The sequence below is a fragment of the Stenella coeruleoalba genome (assembly GCF_951394435.1).
Source record: "Stenella coeruleoalba genome assembly, chromosome: 6".
Classification (NCBI taxonomy): Eukaryota; Metazoa; Chordata; class Mammalia; order Artiodactyla; family Delphinidae; genus Stenella; species Stenella coeruleoalba.
Window position 1 is genome coordinate 125,389,133 of NC_137151.1, and position 18,390 is coordinate 125,407,522.

Genomic DNA, 18,390 nt, shown 5'->3' on the forward strand with positions numbered 1-18,390 from the left:
CGCTATGCTGACATCGTTGCACCACCTGCAGAGAGCCTTCCAGATGTACCTCCGTCCTTCCCCCAACCCTGCAGCCTCATGTCCAGACTCCAGCTCCGATCAACTTCCTTTCTAAAATGCCTGACATGTCTTAAAATCTTCTGAAGCAGTTTTCCCTTTCTGAAATTTATGAAAAGACTTTTTTCTCTCTCTTAATGTATTCTGAGCAAACCACCTTTAATCTTGCACCTGGACAGACAGGGCAGCCTCAGGCCCCTCCACGGGGCCTACAGCAGGCCTCCAGCAGAGGGGAGGTGGGCAGCAGCCTCACGTGGGGGGCGGCCCCGCCCGGCCCCTCCCCATGCTGCCTGTGGAGAAGGACTAGGCAGCCCGGCCGCAGGGCCCTCACCTGCTCGGTGGCGGACACTCCAGGGCGGCAGCTTGCACGGCGTGGTGCGGCTGTGGAACACGCCCACGTCGTGGGGCGCCAGGAACTCCACAAACTTGGTGTCGTGGAAGGTGCCCCGCTTACAGTGGAAGATGGAGACCACTTGGTCAGAGATGTACAGGATTTTCCCGGTCACCAGGGACACGGCCGCAGCAAACATGTCCTGGAATGGAGAACACGACTCTGGTGAGGCCGGGCTGGAGGGGACTGGACAGGTCACCCTCCCCCGAGGGCAGAGAATCGGGGCTGACAAAGGGGAAGGGAGCAGGACGCGTGAAGGGTCAGAGGAAGCCTCTGGGCCCCTCTCCTCAGCCCTGACGAGGATAACTCTGCCTCCCCTCTTACATATACTGGGGTCCCAGGGGGATATTATCTGAAAAAACACATCAGGGCTCCACCGCCAAAAGGAACCCCAGCTGTGCAGATTCCCTGCAGCTGTCACCTGCTCCGTCTTCTGGGCACGGAGCTCCCTGGCGTCCAGCCTGGGTGATTTGGGAGGGGGAAGGGGTCCCCTTCCTCTCTCTCCCGGGGCTCAGGGCTGCCTGGCAGGCTGGAGGCCTCAGGCCCCCTGGCCCACCACGGGCTCTCCCCACGCTGGCTGGCCCTCTGAGCTCGGGGTGGGGCTCCCTGGGGGTTAAGCTGCAGGGAGGGCATGGGAGGAAAGAGACGGGAAGGGCCGTGCAGTCCCATTCTGCAGGTCATCACTGCTGCGATTCCGCACCTCTGGGTCCCCACTTGCCCTCTGGTTTCCTCTCATTAATTGAGAACTGGGGGTAACTCCCTCCCCTTCCCCAGACTTCCAGGGAGGCCTCACCTTTATGGGTTGCTTAAAAATGCATAAGCACCCGCCCTGCAAGTGAACTGACAGTCACCTAGTGTGTCCCTTCCCCCCACCCCCCCCCCAGTCAAGGGGGGCTCACTCACACACACTCGGGGTGTGGGGTGCAGTCAGCGCAAGAGGACAGCCTCAGAGAACAGCGCAAGTCGGCAACATGGCCGCCACTTCGGAATCCCTGACTGACTTTCTTTTCTTTTAAGGAAGGAACTCATTTCCTGAAACTCTGCACCCTGCTGCTATGGAACCGAGGTTCAGCCGGCTCCCCTGGGTGAAGACCTCGGCCACCTGAGCTGAGCCTCCCGGGGGAAGACTTCGCTCGTCAGGACACTTACCACGTTTTTCACAATGAACTCGGAGGTGACGCTCTCGATTTCTTCCACCGTGCAGGAGGGCACGTGGGCACTGCAGGGGTGGTCCTCACTGGACATCAGCAGCTGGTAGTACTCCTCACTGGCTGTAGGCGAGACCAAGGGGAGGGCTGAGGGCGGCCCTAAATCATGGCTGGGGCTCTACCTTTCTCATGAGAAAGTGGGCACAGAACACAGAGAAATGTGAAGGCTAGACAAACAGACATCTGGGATTCTCTTCCCTGAAAAATCAGAAGGCCTTTGATTACAGAAATTTTTAAAACGATAAAGACACATTCTTTTCAGTAACACGACCACACGGTTCTGCCTAAGCCTCACTCTCCCCAAAGGCCTGTAACCGCGACACAGCATCAATGTTTCCGCGCAGGGCAGCCGTGGCAGCCCCTGCATCTGCTCCCTCGGGGGTCAGACGCTCCCATCTGGACAGAAGCGACGCTTAGAAACACCGGGCATGAGAAACAACCCTGTTTTCAGAATGAACTGCTCAGAACAGAACTGAAGACGAGGACCACTCATCCCGGGACACCCCGTACAGAGTGACAAAGCTATCTCCACCCAGAGGGGAGCCCTCAGGCGAGGGGAAGCCAGGATGCCCGACTTCAACAGCTAAACCGTGCTGAGGTGGCCCCCGGCGTGGGTGTCCTGGGCCTGGTCTCCGGGGATGGGCTGTTGGCAGAACAGTGCACTGGAGATGCCGGTGCTCCCTCCACAGCGGTGCGTTCCTTACCTGCCCCGGAGACAGAGGCACCTGCGTTTACCTGAGACCCAGGGAAGGGGCCCCAGCTCAATGGAAGGGCCAGCCACAGGAGCAACTGAAGGAAGACCGCACGCTATTGGAAGTTACGGCAGGGACCTGGAATTTATGCAACGTAAAGCGGCTTGATGACGCAAGTCCTTTGGAATCTGCAGTGTGTGTTGGTGGATTCCTGCACTGCATCTGTGAAGAGTTCTGCACACACATCTCAGGTAAAAGCCTCAGTCGATTCCACTGACGGGCTCTGAAAGCTCTTACGAGTTCTTCCACCCAACAGTAAAACCCGAACATACCCCAGAGGTAAGCAGGACTCGGATCACGTGGGTCCTGTCACTGTGTGCCTGTGACGGAAAGGGGGCGCCTGGTCCCGCCTGCCCGCCCTCCTGGTGCAAAGACCACCACGATGGAAATTCACGTATTTTTAGAAAAACGAGAGATGAACTGCCCAAGGTCTTGAATCCGAAGCAGCTCGAAAATACTGTCCTTTAAGGAAAGATCAGGCAATACCCTCCTTGTATCTTCTTTTTTTTTGTTGCTGTTTGTTTCCTTTTCTTCCCCCTCACGTTATTTTGTTTTGTTTTGTTTTTCTTCGGTACGCGGGCCTCTCACTGCTGTGGCCTCTCCTGTTGCGGAGCACAGGCTCCGGACACGCAGGCTCAGCGGCCATGGCTCACGGGCCCAGCCGCTCCGCGGTGTGTGGGATCTTCCCGGACTGGGGCACGAACCCGCGTCCCCTGCATCGGCAGGCGGACTCTCAGCCACTGCGACACCAGGAGAGCCCCCCCCCCCACATTATTTTTTAAAGGAGGGGCAAGCCCTCAGCTAAATGCTGGGGGCTATTCACGTCGCCAGCGTACACACACGTCACAACTCTCCAGCCAGAGCCTGGAAGGTGCTGGACATTCCTGAACGTGACCTGACCCCAGCCCCGGGCACGAAAGCTTCATGTTGTAAATAGGTTTCTTTTATCAGCTGGTTTTCTACCTGCTTTTTTTTCCTCTAAAAGTACAACAGAAAACTTCCAATGAACTGAGATTTCCAACCAGCTGAGATTTCATCAGACTTCCCCAACTTCCTTCTGCTACTTCAGGACTGAAATTTAGAAAATCAACACAACTGAAGCTCTAATTTGGGGAGACGTGAAACCGACTTCTACAGGTTGGAACAAACATGTGAGGCGGACGTACCTTTCACCTGCTTCACGCTCCTCAGGGCGTACTTGAGGGTCAACAAGGTGCTGGCCTTCCCCTTGGCCCTCTTGTCCGCAGGGAGGTGGACCTTCAGCTCCTTCAGCGTTTTGATCAGCTCTTTGTGGGCATCCACCTTGGTGGACTGCTCGCTGCTACGGAGTTAAAGAAAAACGTCAGTACCCTAAGTGCCCTTTTCGGAAGAAACGTGCCTCTGGTCCAGTTTCTCCACCAGGGCGCGAGGACACTGTGGTCCACGTGGTCCTGGGTGGGCATGCAGGATGCAGCAGCCCCCAGCAGCTGTGACAACCATGAATGTCTGCAGACATCGCCTCGTGTCTCTCACGGGGAGAGGAACTGCCCGGGAGAACCAGTGTTCTGACCCAGGTGAATGCTGGAGGGTGCCCTCCCCCCTGCTGGTCCACCCACAGCCCGGCCAGCAGGCCCCACTGCTGAACTCTGCCTACCCCCATCTCAGACAGAGAGGGAGACAGTGACGGAGACCCCAGAGGGCAGCACAGTGGCATCCTGGGGCGAGGACATAAATGACGTGTGAGGCCTTGGAGAGGAAAGGGGGTTTATACGGAGGATCTTCAAACTCAAGGACGTGGGAGGGGCAGGAGGAGGGGCGGGCGGCACTTGCTGGGGGAGACGCGCCTGTTTAGACAGAGGGCACCGAGGGAGCGACGGGGTCAGGCCTCTCGGGCGGTGATGGCAAAGGCCCCATATGCCCAGGACAGAGATCAGGATTTGGCTCCAGTGGGATGTGAATATGAAATTAAGGACACGTTTGTTACAAACACGTAAAAAAAAGTGCGTGTTCCAGATACACGTCCAAGACGCAGACAAGGTCTGCTTAGCGAGAGCTGAGCAGCTACAGGTCTGGGGCAACATCAGGGGCTGTGAGCGGCCCGTGGGGACGGTCGTCTGAAAGGGCGCGGCTGGGCTCACAAGGCAGACAGCTGCTCAGACTAACAGGTTCTAGCAGAAGCCTGAAAAAAGTTGTATCACCCCCAAAACCTTATCTCATGACAAATCTTTCCATCTCTCTAAAGGCTCTAAACTGGGGGGGTTCTAATTGGTCTTACCTGCAGCCACTTGTGGACGGGTGGTGCTCAGACTTCACCATCATCACGTTAAATGTACCTGGACTAAAAGAACAAAAAATAAAGGCCAAACTCAGAAGAGTGTGTCCATCCACTTCTCCCCCCATCCACCCAGCGATGACGGGCTGGATTACACCACAGTAAGTCAATTAGGAAAAAATACGAGCTTAAGAGAAAAAGAACAAGAAACCTCTGGACACTGGAGAAACTAAGTACTGGGGGATATAAACCCAAGACTAGAGGAGAAGTTCGCTTTCTATAAACCACGGGGCGTCGGTTCAGTAGCTGCTCGAGGGGTTCCCTGACTCTTCCGCCTCCCAAGATCTGGTCACCGTGCTATGTGTCTAGCTACTGGCGGTCTGACACCCAAAATCACTGTCATAAGGAAGGACAGACCCTAGCAAATTTTAGTTATTCTGAGTCAATAAGATTTTCAGAAGTCTTAAAAAACTTGGTCATCAAGATTTAAAGACTGCAAAAGTAATCGCAATAGCACGGAATGAGACACTGAGAAAACAAATGCCCAGCCTCGCCTTGGGGGCCTCAGACACACCCACCCCTGGCAGGTGCCGGGCGGCCCCACCAGCATCCCCAGCTCCCGGCCGCTGTCGTCACAGTTGCTGCCCCGTGAGTCCCGCCCCGTCGAGCCGTTCTCGTTGGTTTCATTCCTGCTTGTGCCGTCGCTCATGTCCACGTCCTCCTGGAGCGGGGCTTGGCTGGGCCAGGGCTCCACAGGCTCCTTGGAAGGGTCACTGGGGCTGGGGGCGTAGTCAGCGCATCCGTTCATGCTGGCTCCTGAGTGATGCTGGCAAACGAGAGAAGGTCATCAGGTTCAGGGGGCAGGGGGCCGTGCGGCCATCAGGTGAAGCGTCCCGTGGGAATCTCTCTCCACGTTTCGCTGGAGGAGCCGGCAGGAGGTGCGGCCAATCGTGGGTCTTCTGCGCTCGTATCCACAGGGCTCCCACCTGCCATGAACTGCGAAGGCGCGTGAATCAGGTGGCCGCTGCCTCAGACACCAAGGTGCTGACGGCCTCCCCAGGCAGTGTGCGGGGGCAGCGGGGTTCAGAAACCTTGGCCACCACAAGTTACGGGAGGCCCTGGAACCACGCTGTGGGCAGGGGCAGAGCCTAGAACCAGGCTGTGGGCCAGGGAGAAATGTGGCTTCGGGGAGCAGGCGTCACTGCGTGAGGAGGGCAGAGCGGCGGGGGCCCTTACAGCAGCAGGGGGTCTGGGCACGGGGGGTCCAGCCGAGCGAGAGGGGTGGGGAGGTGGAGGGACCAGTACGAGGCCGGCGTGGAGTTATCTGGGATTGACGAGGAGCCGCTGGAGCACTGGAAGCAGAGACTCCTACAACTTCGCTTGCGTTTGGACAGCAAGTTTAGCTTTGGTGCTTTGGGGGTAGGTGGATGGAGCGGGGCTGAAATGAGAGACCGACCGGTCACAGGCGGGGATGAGTAAAGACAGGGAGTAGCCAGGGCAGGAGGGGTTGACCAGAAGCCTAAGGACGGGAGACTTAGACGTCACAGGGTAAAAGCAGGACCTGGGATGGTGCCCCCCTGCGAGGTCCCGGGAGGAAGCAGGCACTCATGCACGCCAGCGGGGAGGTCGAGGAAGGCCCGGCACGAAAGGGCGTGGTCAGGGTTAAGGAAACTACAAATGATGTGCAGCTCGGGGGCAACCGGTTAGGGGGAGGGAGCTGTTACCTTCTCTGGGCCTGGAGGGGCAGGAAGAGGAGGGCTACTGAAACCAGAGGCGCCCAGACAACCTGCGGCCCGTGGGGGGCATCAACCTCCTGAGCTCGGAGGTCAGGAAGCAGGAAGGCAAAGGGACACACTGACACAGTCCCCAAAGGCCAGCCTCGGTCACCGAGCAGCGGGGGAGAATCTGGAGGCCCAGGCAGCGGCGCCTTCACCGAGGGGGGTCCCCAGAAAGCAGAATGTGCCCCTGCAGCTTCCCTGCGCTCAGGCACCTGGACCAGAGGCCGCAGGGAGGCCTCTGTGGACACTGTGCTGAGGATGTGTAACCCTCATGATCGCCATCCACGGCGCACCAGCATTCCCTTCCAGGGATGGGCAAACAGGCCGGTGAGCTGCCCGAGGCCACATACAGCAGGAGACAGTGCCGGATTCAGGCTCCCTCACCCGCCAAAGATGGGGACCCGCGCAGAACCCAACCACATTACGCTTTGGAAAACAGCAGGTCCGATCAGACCCTGTCTTGTTCATGAACCAGATAAACAGAAAAGAGCCAACATGCAGCTTCTGAAAAGAAGTACAATGAAGACAAGATGCACACAACCTCCACGGCACGAGGAAACAAGCAAATTTAGGACAGCACCAACTCTGTGCCATAAGCGAAAGTCAAAAAACGACGGATTCGATGAAACACGTAATGAAGGATGAGCTAAAGCCGCAGACTGAAGTGGAAATGTCACGTTACAACAGACAATTAGAAAGCTAAAGTTCAGACTCAGCGACGGGAGGATGAGAGTGAGAAACCTTTTAAACACGCCCCGGGAAAGGGCTGATGTTAGAGGCACATTGTTACCTGCAGATAACATCTCTTTCTGAAAAAGACACCATAGCAATGAAACAGAAACTACAGTGAAAGATACACGTGAAGGAAACCATCCTGGAGGCAGAGCTGCAGCTGCGGGACTCCCTGAGGACCAGGCAGAATTATGTGAGGAGTGGCAAAGGCCATCCATGTCCTGATGAAAATGATGCTTTCAAGAAAAAAGAAAATTCTACCCACATCCCAACAGGAAAAACAGGTTACCTGCAAGGATGCTAAGTCACGCTAGTCTTGGACATCTCTGCTGTAATGTTAAATTTTCAGAAGATAAAGTCTCTACACTCTGAGAGGAGACGGTCACGGCCACAGGCAGGAAGTCTCAGAGGATCTTGCTATGGCTTTAGACGGAAGCTGTTTATTGGTCCCGAATCACAGAGAACCTCAAACGCCAGCTCTTTGCAGTGAAAGTCAGGAACAAAATAAGCAAGTCTACTGCTCGGTCTTCAACATTTCAGGGAAGTTCTAGCTAATTCGATGAAAGAATGAAAGGTGCTAACATCTGGGAACTAACATCTGGGAAGAGAGAGACCAAAGACTAAGGACAGACTGTTCCCACAAAGAGAAACACCAGGTAAGAGCTATAAACCTGGAAGGATGCCCAACCTTTAGACACGAGGAAAACGCAAAGCACGAGGTTTCCAAAATCTAACAGGACTGACAGCATCCTGGGTTGGCCAGGAGCAGGACTCCTGTGCACTGTGTTGGACTAACGAAGTCTTCCTGGGGGGTCTCTGGGCGTGTCTAGCAATGCTTACACCCCAGCCCCTCCCCCTCCCCCCTCCTAGGAAGCTGCTCCGTGGGAATGCTCGTCCATGCACAGAGACATGTGAGCACGGGGTTTGGAGGAAGAAAAACCTGGAAAGAACCACCAGCAAGAAGTCTACCCGCATCCTGTCCAGGGCAACTTCCAAACTGGGCCCCCTGCCTCACCTGACCCCACTGCGGTCCACACGGGGCAAGTGAGCTCCTCTCTCCCCTGGGCACAGAGCTCAGCCCTGCTCTGCACAGGGGTCAACAGCTCAGCGAGGCCTCCAGCTGCCTCCTGGGATCTCCCGTGCAGCCACCCCCTTGGCCCAGGCACTGTGCTCCGACCTCGGGGACCTTGCATTTGCTGCTCCCTGGTGCCCTCAGCACTTGTCCGGCAGATGGCCTGACCGTCCTGCACAAACAGCCCTGCCTTCTGCCTGGCCCTGCCAGCCCTGCATCCCCTTCTCGGCTTTCTCTCCCGTGGCACCGACACTGCCCAACTGCACACTGACGCGGGGGCGCTTTTGCTGACGGCTGTACCCCAGGGCCTGGCACGTGGTGTGAAGGCATAAACTCTGGGACATCTGCACCGTGGAATACTATGTACTCCATCAAAAAGACGGAGACCAGACACACTGATGTGGGAAGACTCTGGGGCATAAACGGACAAGTCACAGAACAGCGGGAGCGACAGTAAGAATGACAGGCAGCACTCGGCAGGGCTCGGCGTGCGCCTGCGCTGCTCCAGGGCTGTTTCTGCTGATCAACTTGCTCTCTGTGCACAGCACCGAGGGCCACCGTGCCGGCAGAGAACGGGACAGCCATCTTTCCTGCCCTCATGGAGCTTACATTCTAGTGGGGAAAACAGACCATCAAGAGGGGAGCGATGCATAGAGCAGATTAGGGTAAATGCTAAGAGAAAGACGCAGAGCCGGAGTCCAGGAGGCGTGTGGGAGCAGCGGCGTGAATTGGGAAGGGTGGCCAGGGAAGGCCCATGGGTAAGTGATGTCTGGCCTCGCACCCCCATGTGGTGGTGATTCAGAGCCTCTTGGCCTCCCTCTCCCCACGGCCTGCAGCCCCTCACTACCCCCCAGCCACTGCTAGGCACACACCCACGCGGCCCTCCTGGCTCCACACCTGAGGTCATCAGGAGACTCTGGCTCTGCCGGGTTCCTGTGACCTTGGATGAAGCGCCACACCACGGGGTGCGCCCTGCTTCCCCCACTGCTGCCGAAGGGCCGGTGAGGCAGCCGGAACCCAGGGAGACTGTACTCCCTGGGTGAGCTCGGACCACAGCACCCATCCCTTTCCACCCCTCCCTCGAACAGACTGTCCTGGAGCTTTTCTTTGTGTCCTTCCTTCCTTTTTTTTTGATAGTTTTTTGGATGAGGCCCCAAGGGGCTGAGCGGCCAGCTGAGTGTCTGTGAAGCAGGGTGTCAACGCATGTGTGCCTGTGTGTGTGTGTGCGTGTGCGTGTGTCACAGCCTTCTCTTCTGCACTCCCCTCTCCCTCACTCCAGCTGTGCTGGGATTGCACCTCCCAGGGGAGCACTAGCGTTTTGGGGTTTTTTTTGAATTTTCTTTTATTTATTTTTTTATACAGCAGGTTCTTACTAGTCATCCATTTTATACCCATCAGTAGACATGTCAATCCCAATCTCCCAATTCATCACACCAGCACCCCCACCTGCCACTGCTTTCCCCCCTTGGTGTCCATACGTTTGTTCTCTACATCTGTGTCTCAATTTCTGCCCTGCAAACCGGTTCATCTGTACCATTTTTCTAGGTTCCACATATATGAGTTAATATGCGATATTTGTTTTTCTCTTTCTTACTGCACTCTGTATGACAGTCTCTAGATTCATCCACTTCTCTACAAATGACCCAATTTCGTTCCTTTTTATGGCTGAGTAATAATATTCCATTGTATATATGTACTACATCTTTTTTATCCATTCATCTGTCCATGGGCATTTAGGTTGCTTCCATGACCTGGCTATTGTAAATAGTGCTGCAATGAACACTGGGGTACATGTGTCTTTTTGAATTATGGTTTTCTCTGGGTATATACCCAGTAGTGGGATTGCTGGGTCATATGGTAATTCTATTTTTAGTTTTTTAAGGAACCTCCATACTGTTCTCCATAGTGGCTGTATCAATTTACATTCCCACCAAAAGTGCAAGAGGGTTCCCTTTTCTCCACACCCTCTCCAGCATTTGTTGTTTGTAGATTTTCTGATGATGCCCATTCTAACTGGTGTGAGGTGATACCTCATTGCAGTTTTGATTTGCATTTCTCTAATAATTAGTGATGTTGAGCAGCTTTTCATGTGCTTCTTGGCCATCTGTAGGTCTTCTTTGGAGAAATGTCTATTTAGTTCTTCTGTCCATTTTTGGATTGGGTTGTTTTTTTAATATTTAGTTGCATGAGCTGTTTATATATTTTGGACATTAATCCTTTGTCCGTTGATTCGTTTGCAAATATTTTTTACCATTCTGAGGGTTGTCTTTTCATCTTGTTTGTAGTTTCCTTTGCTTTGTACAAGTTTTTAAGTTTCAATAGGTCCCATTTGTTTATTTTTGTTTTTATTTCCATTACTCTAGGAGGTGGATGAAAAAGATCTTGCTGTGATTTACGTCAGAGTGTTCTGCCTATGTTTTCCTCTAAGAGTTTTACAGTGTCCGGTCTTACATTTAGGTCTCTAATCCATTTTGAGTTTATTTTTGTGTATGGTGTTAGGGAGTGTTCTAATTTCATTCTTTTACATGTAGCTGTCCAGTTTTCCCAGCATCACTTATTGAAGAGACTGTCTTTTCTCCATTGTATATCCTTGCCTCCTCTGTCATAGATTAGTTGACCATAGGTGCATGGGTTTATCTCTGGGCTTTCTATCCTGTTCCATTGACCTATATTTCTGTTTTTGTGCCAGTACCATATTGTCTTGATTACTGTAGCTTTGTAGTATAGTCTGAAGTCAGGGAGTCTAATTCCTCCAGCTCCGTTTTTTTCCCTCAAGACTGCTTTGGCTATTCGGGGTCTTTTGTGTCTCCATACAAATTTGAAGATTTTTTTGTTCTAGTTCTGTAAAAAAATGCCATTGGTAATTTGATAGGGATTGCATTGAGTCTGTAGATTGCTTTGGGTAGTATGGTCATTTTCACAATATTGATTCTTCCAATCCAAGAACATGGTACATCTCTCCATCTGTTGGTATCATCCTTAATTTCTTTCCACAGTCTTATAGTTTTCTGCATACAGGTCTTTTGTCTCCCTAGGTAGGTTTATTCCTAGGTATTTTATCCTTTTTGTTGCAATAGTAAATGGGAGTGTTTCCCTAATTTCTCTTTCAGATTTTTCCTCATTAGTGTGCAGGAACGCAAGAGGTTTCTGTGCATTCATTTTGTATACTGCAACGTTACCAAATTCATTGATTAGCTCTAGTAGTTTTCTGGTGACATCTTTAGGATTTTCTATGTATAGTATCATGTCATCTGCAAACAGTGACAGTTTTACTTCTTCTTTTCCAATTTGTACTCCTTTTATTTCTTTTTCTTCTCTGATTGCCGGAAGCACTAGCCTTTAAGCCTCGGCCCGCACTCTGCTTTTAAGAGAACCCAAACTAAGACAGACTGAAGAGAGTGACAGAATGGGCCAGGAGGGTGCTGAAAGAAGAGTATTCTAGGCAGGAGGACAGCACATGAAAAGGTCCTGAGGCAGATGGGTCTGAGGACAATGGACGAGTCTGGAGCAGAAAGGGCAAGGCAGAAGGTAGGAGCTGATGTGAGGTCAGAGCCAGGTCATGTGGCACCTCGCAGGGCAGAGCCAGGGCCCTGGCTTTTTCTGAGTGAGGTGGGAACTGCTGTAGAGTCCTGTGCAACAAGGTATGACTCACGTGTTAGCAGGGCCACAGGGTAGAGGCAAGGTGGAAGCCAGGACACCTCTAAGGGGGCTCTGGGCCACCCAGGGTGCAGAGGACATTCACTCTGTCCCCTCCACTCCCTGGACACCACCTGTCCCATCCCACAGCCCTCCCCAGACAAGCAGCAGCGCCGGTCTTCTGCTGGGTAAGTTATGAAGGTGACAGGGCAGCTGCAGAGGACTAATGAGCAGACTCTGGACAGCAGGGCCTTTGGCGGGTTCCTCCACTTCCTGGCCGTTACCTTGGGCAAGTTCCTACACGTCCTGGTGCCTCGCTTCCTGATCTGTGAGATGGGGCTGCAGCAGCACCTGCCTCCTACTGGTTGCTCGGAGGGTTAAAGGACAGCAGTGCAGTATCTGGAATGCAGTAAGTGTCCAGCAAAGGCTGGCTTTTGCTATCACTGCCAATCACTAGAGGAAAAGAGACAGCGTAACAAAAAGCAAATAAAAAAAAAAAAAGTTGCTATTTCATTGTCACGAGCGCTGTTTCTGGCCGCCCCAGGCGATGCGGACGACCCTTGGTGGGTGCATCGCGCGCTTTGCTTCCACGCTCGCCCAGGCTTGCCGCTCAGCTCCCCAGAGGGCCTCCTGGTTTTCACCAGTCCCACCCCTGGGAGCCTGTCTGAGTAGGATTCATCGAGCAGGGGTCACAAGATGACCTGCGGTGGAAGGTAAATCTTTTTGCTAAGAGGGTAGGGCAAGCATGGCAGAAACGGGAAACAACAAACCAAACCGTCTGAGCTTCATTATTCCAGAAAAACATGTCACTCGGCACTGACAGCTCTAGCTGACCAACCGCATTTTGCCAAGTCGGCAAAACCAACGTGCCCGTCAAAGCAGACTTTGCCTCCTGCCTTCCACCAACGTCCACTGAGCATCCGCTCGCGCCAGCACTGCCAGGGCCCCAAGGAAGCCCTGGGAAACCTGTGTTTCCACCAGGGCAGTGGGGTGTCCTCGTGAGCCCAGGGGCCCCGCGAAGGAAAGGACAGCCCTGCTGCAAAGGGGCTGTGGGGAAGCTGGGTGTGCCACTGGGCGTGAGCTCGAGCGCCTAATGCTAGAGGCCCATCGCAGCTGCTTCTCAGTCATCCACACATGGGTTCTGTCCCAGAAAACGGTCAGACCGGAGGAAAGGAGCTGAGCTCGCACCCCTGACTCCGGGCCCCCGACCACACCTGCAGCAGTGATGGCTGCCCTGACTGGACAGAGGAACACTTAGAAAGTGCCGTCCACGATGAGATCTTCATCTGGGATGGCTTCACGGTATTTGGGATGGGAAGGAAATGGCAGGGATACAGAAGGAGAAGGGCCAAGACCCGAGCTGGCGTATGGGTCCATTACCCTGTCCTCTCTACTTGCACGTGTACTCATAGTTTCCATAATAAATAGTAAAAAAAAAAAAAAAAGGAGAACAAAAACACAGCCTGGGCCCCAGGGCCACCTTCCACTGCCACCGCCAGGACTGGTAAAGGCTCCCTGCACTCAGTACCCCTGAGTCTAAGGGGGAACGTGCATTTCTCTGTGGAAAGCGGAAAGCGGTGTAGGTTCAATCACTTAAGACGATCAATGATTTGAAATGGAAGATAAGATACTTGAGATGGTAAGGTCTTGCTCCCTGTCCACAAACTGAGCCCCCAGCCCCGGAGGCAGAATGCTGCCAGCCCCCAGGGACCCCGGGTGGTCCCCCCACCCCTCCCCCTCCCACCCCAGGGCCCCGTGAGCCTGAATTCTCACAGCCTGGTTCATTCTGCCTGTTTCCGAACTTTATGTAACAGGGATGTCACAGCCTGTACTTTGTTTCTGCAAACCTCGGTATTTTACAACCCCCAATATTATAACACGGTTGCTACTTCCTGGTAGGAGCCAATTCCCGGAGGCCAGCCTGCTGTAATCTGGAGAAAATGTTTGTCCTGCTGAATAAACACCCGCAACTCTCCATGGAAACGGCTGGTAACCGAGGAAAATGACTGCAGCTGTCCAAATATGGAAGGGAAGGTGGCTGGGGAGAGGCTTGTCTCCGCCGCACTAAGACCCCTTCAAACACTCTCAGCTCTGCCTTTAAAACCTCACATACGGAGAAGCACAGAATTTAAAACAACAATAATGCAAAGGCGTCAGCTTCCTGGCTTCAGCGTGGGGAGGCCTGGGAATAGCCCAGCTGTTCTGATTGTTCTGTCACCCCAGGGAGAGTGCTAGGATTCTCAAAGCCTTCGGGGCCTGGGGAGGGTCCGGCACTCAGCTGAGAGCCCCACCACCTTCAGAACTGCCCGCCTCTGATAACACAGCGGCCTTGGCCTCGCCCTGACCTGCACTGCTGGGACGCTCACTGCTTCTGATTTGCTCTAGACTTGGAAATACAGTAACAAACTTGTTACCGAGGTGCCTGCAAAGAGCACAGAGCTGAAAAGAAAGGAGGGCTTCACAGAAGAGCTTCCGGGCAGGCCCATCAGAGGCCCTGTCCAGACTTTCTGGTGCTCTGTGAGCTGGCAGGTGGGCCAACTTGTCACTGGGCAGGGGTGCAGAGCATCTGCTGAGACGCCAGGTTATGTCTTTCTAGTTAGTTTTGCCGAATATGGTAGTTTTCAGCGTCACTCTCTCTTTGGACTGCATGCTGAGAGGTCCCGCCAGAGACTGAGTGACCTGCCAGAGCCTGTGATTTGCTGAAGCCCCGTCAGGTTACATCATCATTTAAAAACAGAGGCCTGCCCACCAGCATTTTTCTGAAAGTTAAGTGTGATTGAGAAATAGTACCAATGAGAGGAATTTTTCCTGTTTCCTTCTAAGCCTCACAGGGTAACATTATGTGCCCCAGAGTCAGAAACTTGTGTCTCCTGTGTAGGTGCCTAAGGAAATCACCTGTGGAGTAACAGGAATCCAAAAAGCTAGGGATGGAAACAGACCTCAAAGATCGCCTACCCTGAGCCCCGCTGTACAGACCAGCCCCAAGGTGGAGCTGAGTCAGCCAGCAGCAGCCCGCTGGCTGGTGACAGGCCACCCCGCCTCCTCACCAGCGCCCCAGCCTCCACAGAAAGCCAGGGCTGTGTTGGTTCTGTACCAGTGAATCACACCAAGATGACAGCGACAAGATAACTGCGAACACCCACGGTTCCATCCCTGTTGGCATATCACGTAGCTTCCACTTGAGAAAAAGGAGTCCCTTTCCTCATTTTACTCAGACGCCTTATAAAAAGTGATTAGCCTTGTATTTAAAAGCTCAATTTCCAGTGAAAGCCTTCAGGTAGAGTCCTATTCCCTCTTCAGCCAAACCAGCCCAGGACCAGAAACCCCGGCTGGGGACAGGGGATGGGCATCTCCCCTTTGCAGGTAGAGAGAAGGCCAGTGGCCTTGCTGCACTGGACGTGGGAGGGGAGAGGTATTCATGGAGGGGCTTCTGCCATGGTGCTAGGGTTCTTAATGTTTGGGGGGCCTGAGGCCCCTCTCCCTAAACTCCAGCTCATTCAAGATTCAGCAGCACCCAACAGAACTTCTGAAGCTCATCCTGACCCAGATCAAGACCTTCAGGACAATGGAAAGACACTGCAGGCACCCTGAGCCTGGGCCTGGCCCTGCCGTGATGTGTGCCCAGCAGGCATCTGGGCCTCAGTTTCCTCATCTGTCAAGCTAAGGGGTTACCCTGGGTGATTTCCAGGGTACCTTCTGGCTCTTTTTTTCTGTATGAATCAGTTTTCCAAACTGGTTTCTTCTGTATATCAGAAACCCTGGTAACCGAGTTGTCATCCCTTATCCTGGCCTTCCTGGAGGGATAAGCAGGCCACTACCCACCCCCTGGCTCCTGTCCAGGACTTGGCAGCCAAAGTACCCCCCAGAAGGTTAATGGGATTGCTACATCACAAAGTACAACCCTCCCCCTTCTTCCACCCAACCTGGGGAGAGAGAATAAATACAGAGCGGTCCAGGGTGGGCAAAGGGGATGAACAAAGGTGCTCAGGCCTGGCTCGGCCCAGGAACTGTCTTCACCCACTCCAGGGGACCCATGGGCTGTCCAGGTAGGGCTCCTAGACTAGTGCCCAGCAGTAGCCTTTCCCCAGCCAGAGACTTGACTCTGTGGCCTCAGAGCAGGAAGCTGGCTCCCCAAGGGTCCCTCCATGTTCCCAGGGACTGTCGCACTGAACCTCAGTTGCCTTGGCCTTTCTCAGCCTTCTCCCACGGGGGTGCGGGGGGAGGGAGGGGGTCAGGGAGGGAGAAGAGGAGGGTTCATAAAAGAAAATCGTCTAGAGAAGGACAGTCCGACATATAGCCACTCAGTAGCTCTGTGACCTCAGACATGGGCTTAACCACTCTGGACCTCAGTTTCTTGATCTGCAAAATGGGAATAACAGTCCCCACCCCAGGCCGGTTTCAAGAGACGAGGAGGCTGGTTTCAAGACGAGGAGTAAAAGCGCCCAGGAAACCCTCGGATCGTGCATCCGTGGGCTAGAGGATCCTCTGCCGCCTCCCGCAGCCCGCCCGCCGAGACCCCAGACCGCCAGCCCGAGGCCGGGGCCGGGGCCGGCCTGGAGGCGGTTACGTAACCAGCGGCCGGACGCCAGTCGGCGCCCAGGCTGGCTCGCCCTTCCCGCCGCGCCGCGCACTCACCGGAGCCGCGCCCTCGCCTGTCCGCCAGCCCGTCTGCTAGTCGCCCTCCGACCCCGCCGCCGCAGCCGCCAAAAGCTGAACTGATTCCGCAGGGCCGCCCGCCTCCGTCGCCGCCGGGGACTAGCCGCTGTCACATAGTGGAAAACGTGACCGCTCGCCGCGCCCGCCCCCGGCGCCCGCCATTGGCCGGGGTGCCGCCTCATCTGCATACCAGGGGGGCCGGGCCTGCAAACGCCGCGCGTCCATTGGATGCTGCACCCGTCGCTCTCTTTACATAAGACGCACATGGAATTCCATGTTCACAGATTCGGTTCCTCAATGAAGACGCGGCGCGCTCGTGCCCCCCTCCTTGTCCTCCCGAGTGGGCCCTTCCACTTCCGGCCTTGGTGCCTTCCATTCAAGACCGCTCAGGTCCGCCGGCTCACGGAGTGCGGTGTGGCGCGTACCACCGCGGGGCGGGGGGAGTTGGGCGCGGGACTGGGGCTCCTGTGCACCCGCGCCGGCCCGCCGGGCAGCCGAACCCCCGCTGAAGCCCAGGCCCCCAGAGACTGTCACCTTGAGCAACCGGCCAGAGGCGCGCCCCCCGAAGATATCTTTCATTCACTCATTCACATTCATTCATTTACTCACTCTCATTCATCGCTAGGCGCTGTAGCTGCCCCGGAGACTGGGCGGCCCTGCAGGAGCTCCCGGTGCACGCCCACCCAGGCCACTGAGATTGACACTTGTCCCAGATCTGCCAGGACAGTTAGCCTCCAGGTGGCCTTTCTTATTTTTCAGATCATGTGTCGCAAGGTTTGGTTCAGCAAATAGGGTCCTTGTTACTGGAAGGATGTACAAAAGAAATAAATGATGTTGTCTCTGCCCCCAACCACGTCATTAGGGAGAAAGGACGTCTCATGAAAAGGGAACTTAATCAAATACTAAATTGGGCGGTATGGATCATAAATTAACCGGGGCTAGAGTCATGCCCGAGGCTCCATGGAGGAGGCAGCGCTTGAAGAGTGGGAAAGGCCTTTGGAAAAGGAGGGTTATCTTTTTTTTAAATTAATTTATTTATTTTTGGCTGCGTTGGGTCTTCGTTGCTGCGCGTGGGCATTCTCTAGTTGCGGCGAGCGGGGGGCCCCTCTTGGTTGCTCTGCGCAGGCTTCTCACTGCGGTGGCTTCTCGTTGCAGAGTACAGGCTCTAGGCGCACGGGCTCAGTAGTTGTGGCATGTGGGCTCTAGAGCTCAGGCTCAGTAGTTGTGGCGCAAGGGCTTAGTTGCTCGCGGCATGTGGGATCTTCCTGGACCAGGGCTCGAACCCGTGTCCCCTGCATTGGCAGGCGTATTCTTAACCACTGAAACTGCAGGGTCTGATGGGCGAGGCTGGTTGGGCTCTGAAGGGCTGAAGGGACCTGTAGAATCTCCCTCCATTTGTCCAGTCTTCTTCCTGAGCTTTCCTGGGGACGAGGGATGGGAGGGAGGGAAGAGTTATGATCTGGTGGCCTGCAACAAACCAAGCTGCTTGTTCCCAAAGCCAAATGCACGTTCGGTATTTCCTATGTGCACGTCACTTCCTTCCCTCTCCTGGGCCAGGTGTGTGTGCAACTTCATCACACACAGATGCAAGGCGGAGCAATGCCAAGTTCATCAGGACAATCCTTCCCACGTAAGTCCTAGCAGGCCTGCTGCGTGCCGCACACTCCTTGGTGAGAGTGGCCCCTCCTGTTTCTCTGACATTGACGTCCTCCCCGTCCCCCTCCCTAAATACACATACACAAACCCAACCAAATCCAGGCTCAGCTGCACCCTGACCACACCCAAAGCCTTTTTTTTTTTTTTTTTTTTTTTTTTTTTTTTTTTTTGCGGTACGCGGGCCTCTCACTGCCGTGGCCT

The 18,390-nt window shown here is 54.5% G+C and overlaps 1 protein-coding gene across 2 annotated transcripts in view; it reads right to left on the bottom strand.

Annotated features, from left to right (window-relative positions):
* PER2 (period circadian regulator 2) overlaps positions 1–16,639 on the bottom strand; it is a 40,372-nt gene extending 23,733 nt beyond the window's left edge. Inside the window, exons 1-6 of one of the 2 annotated variants that reach the window (XM_079924774.1) lie at positions 16,513–16,639; positions 5,238–5,485; positions 4,663–4,725; positions 3,575–3,729; positions 1,598–1,719; positions 389–590 (exon numbers count right to left, since the gene is read on the bottom strand). In XM_079924774.1, the coding sequence (XP_079780900.1) occupies positions 389–590; positions 1,598–1,719; positions 3,575–3,729; positions 4,663–4,725; positions 5,238–5,467 (772 nt within the window). In that variant the 5' untranslated portion in view covers positions 5,468–5,485; positions 16,513–16,639. Of the gene's footprint in view, positions 1–388; positions 591–1,597; positions 1,720–3,574; positions 3,730–4,662; positions 4,726–5,233; positions 5,486–16,512 lie in introns of those variants that run through there. The other variant, XM_079924775.1, reaches the window with a different exon arrangement.
* Between the last annotated feature and the right edge of the window lie 1,751 nt (positions 16,640–18,390).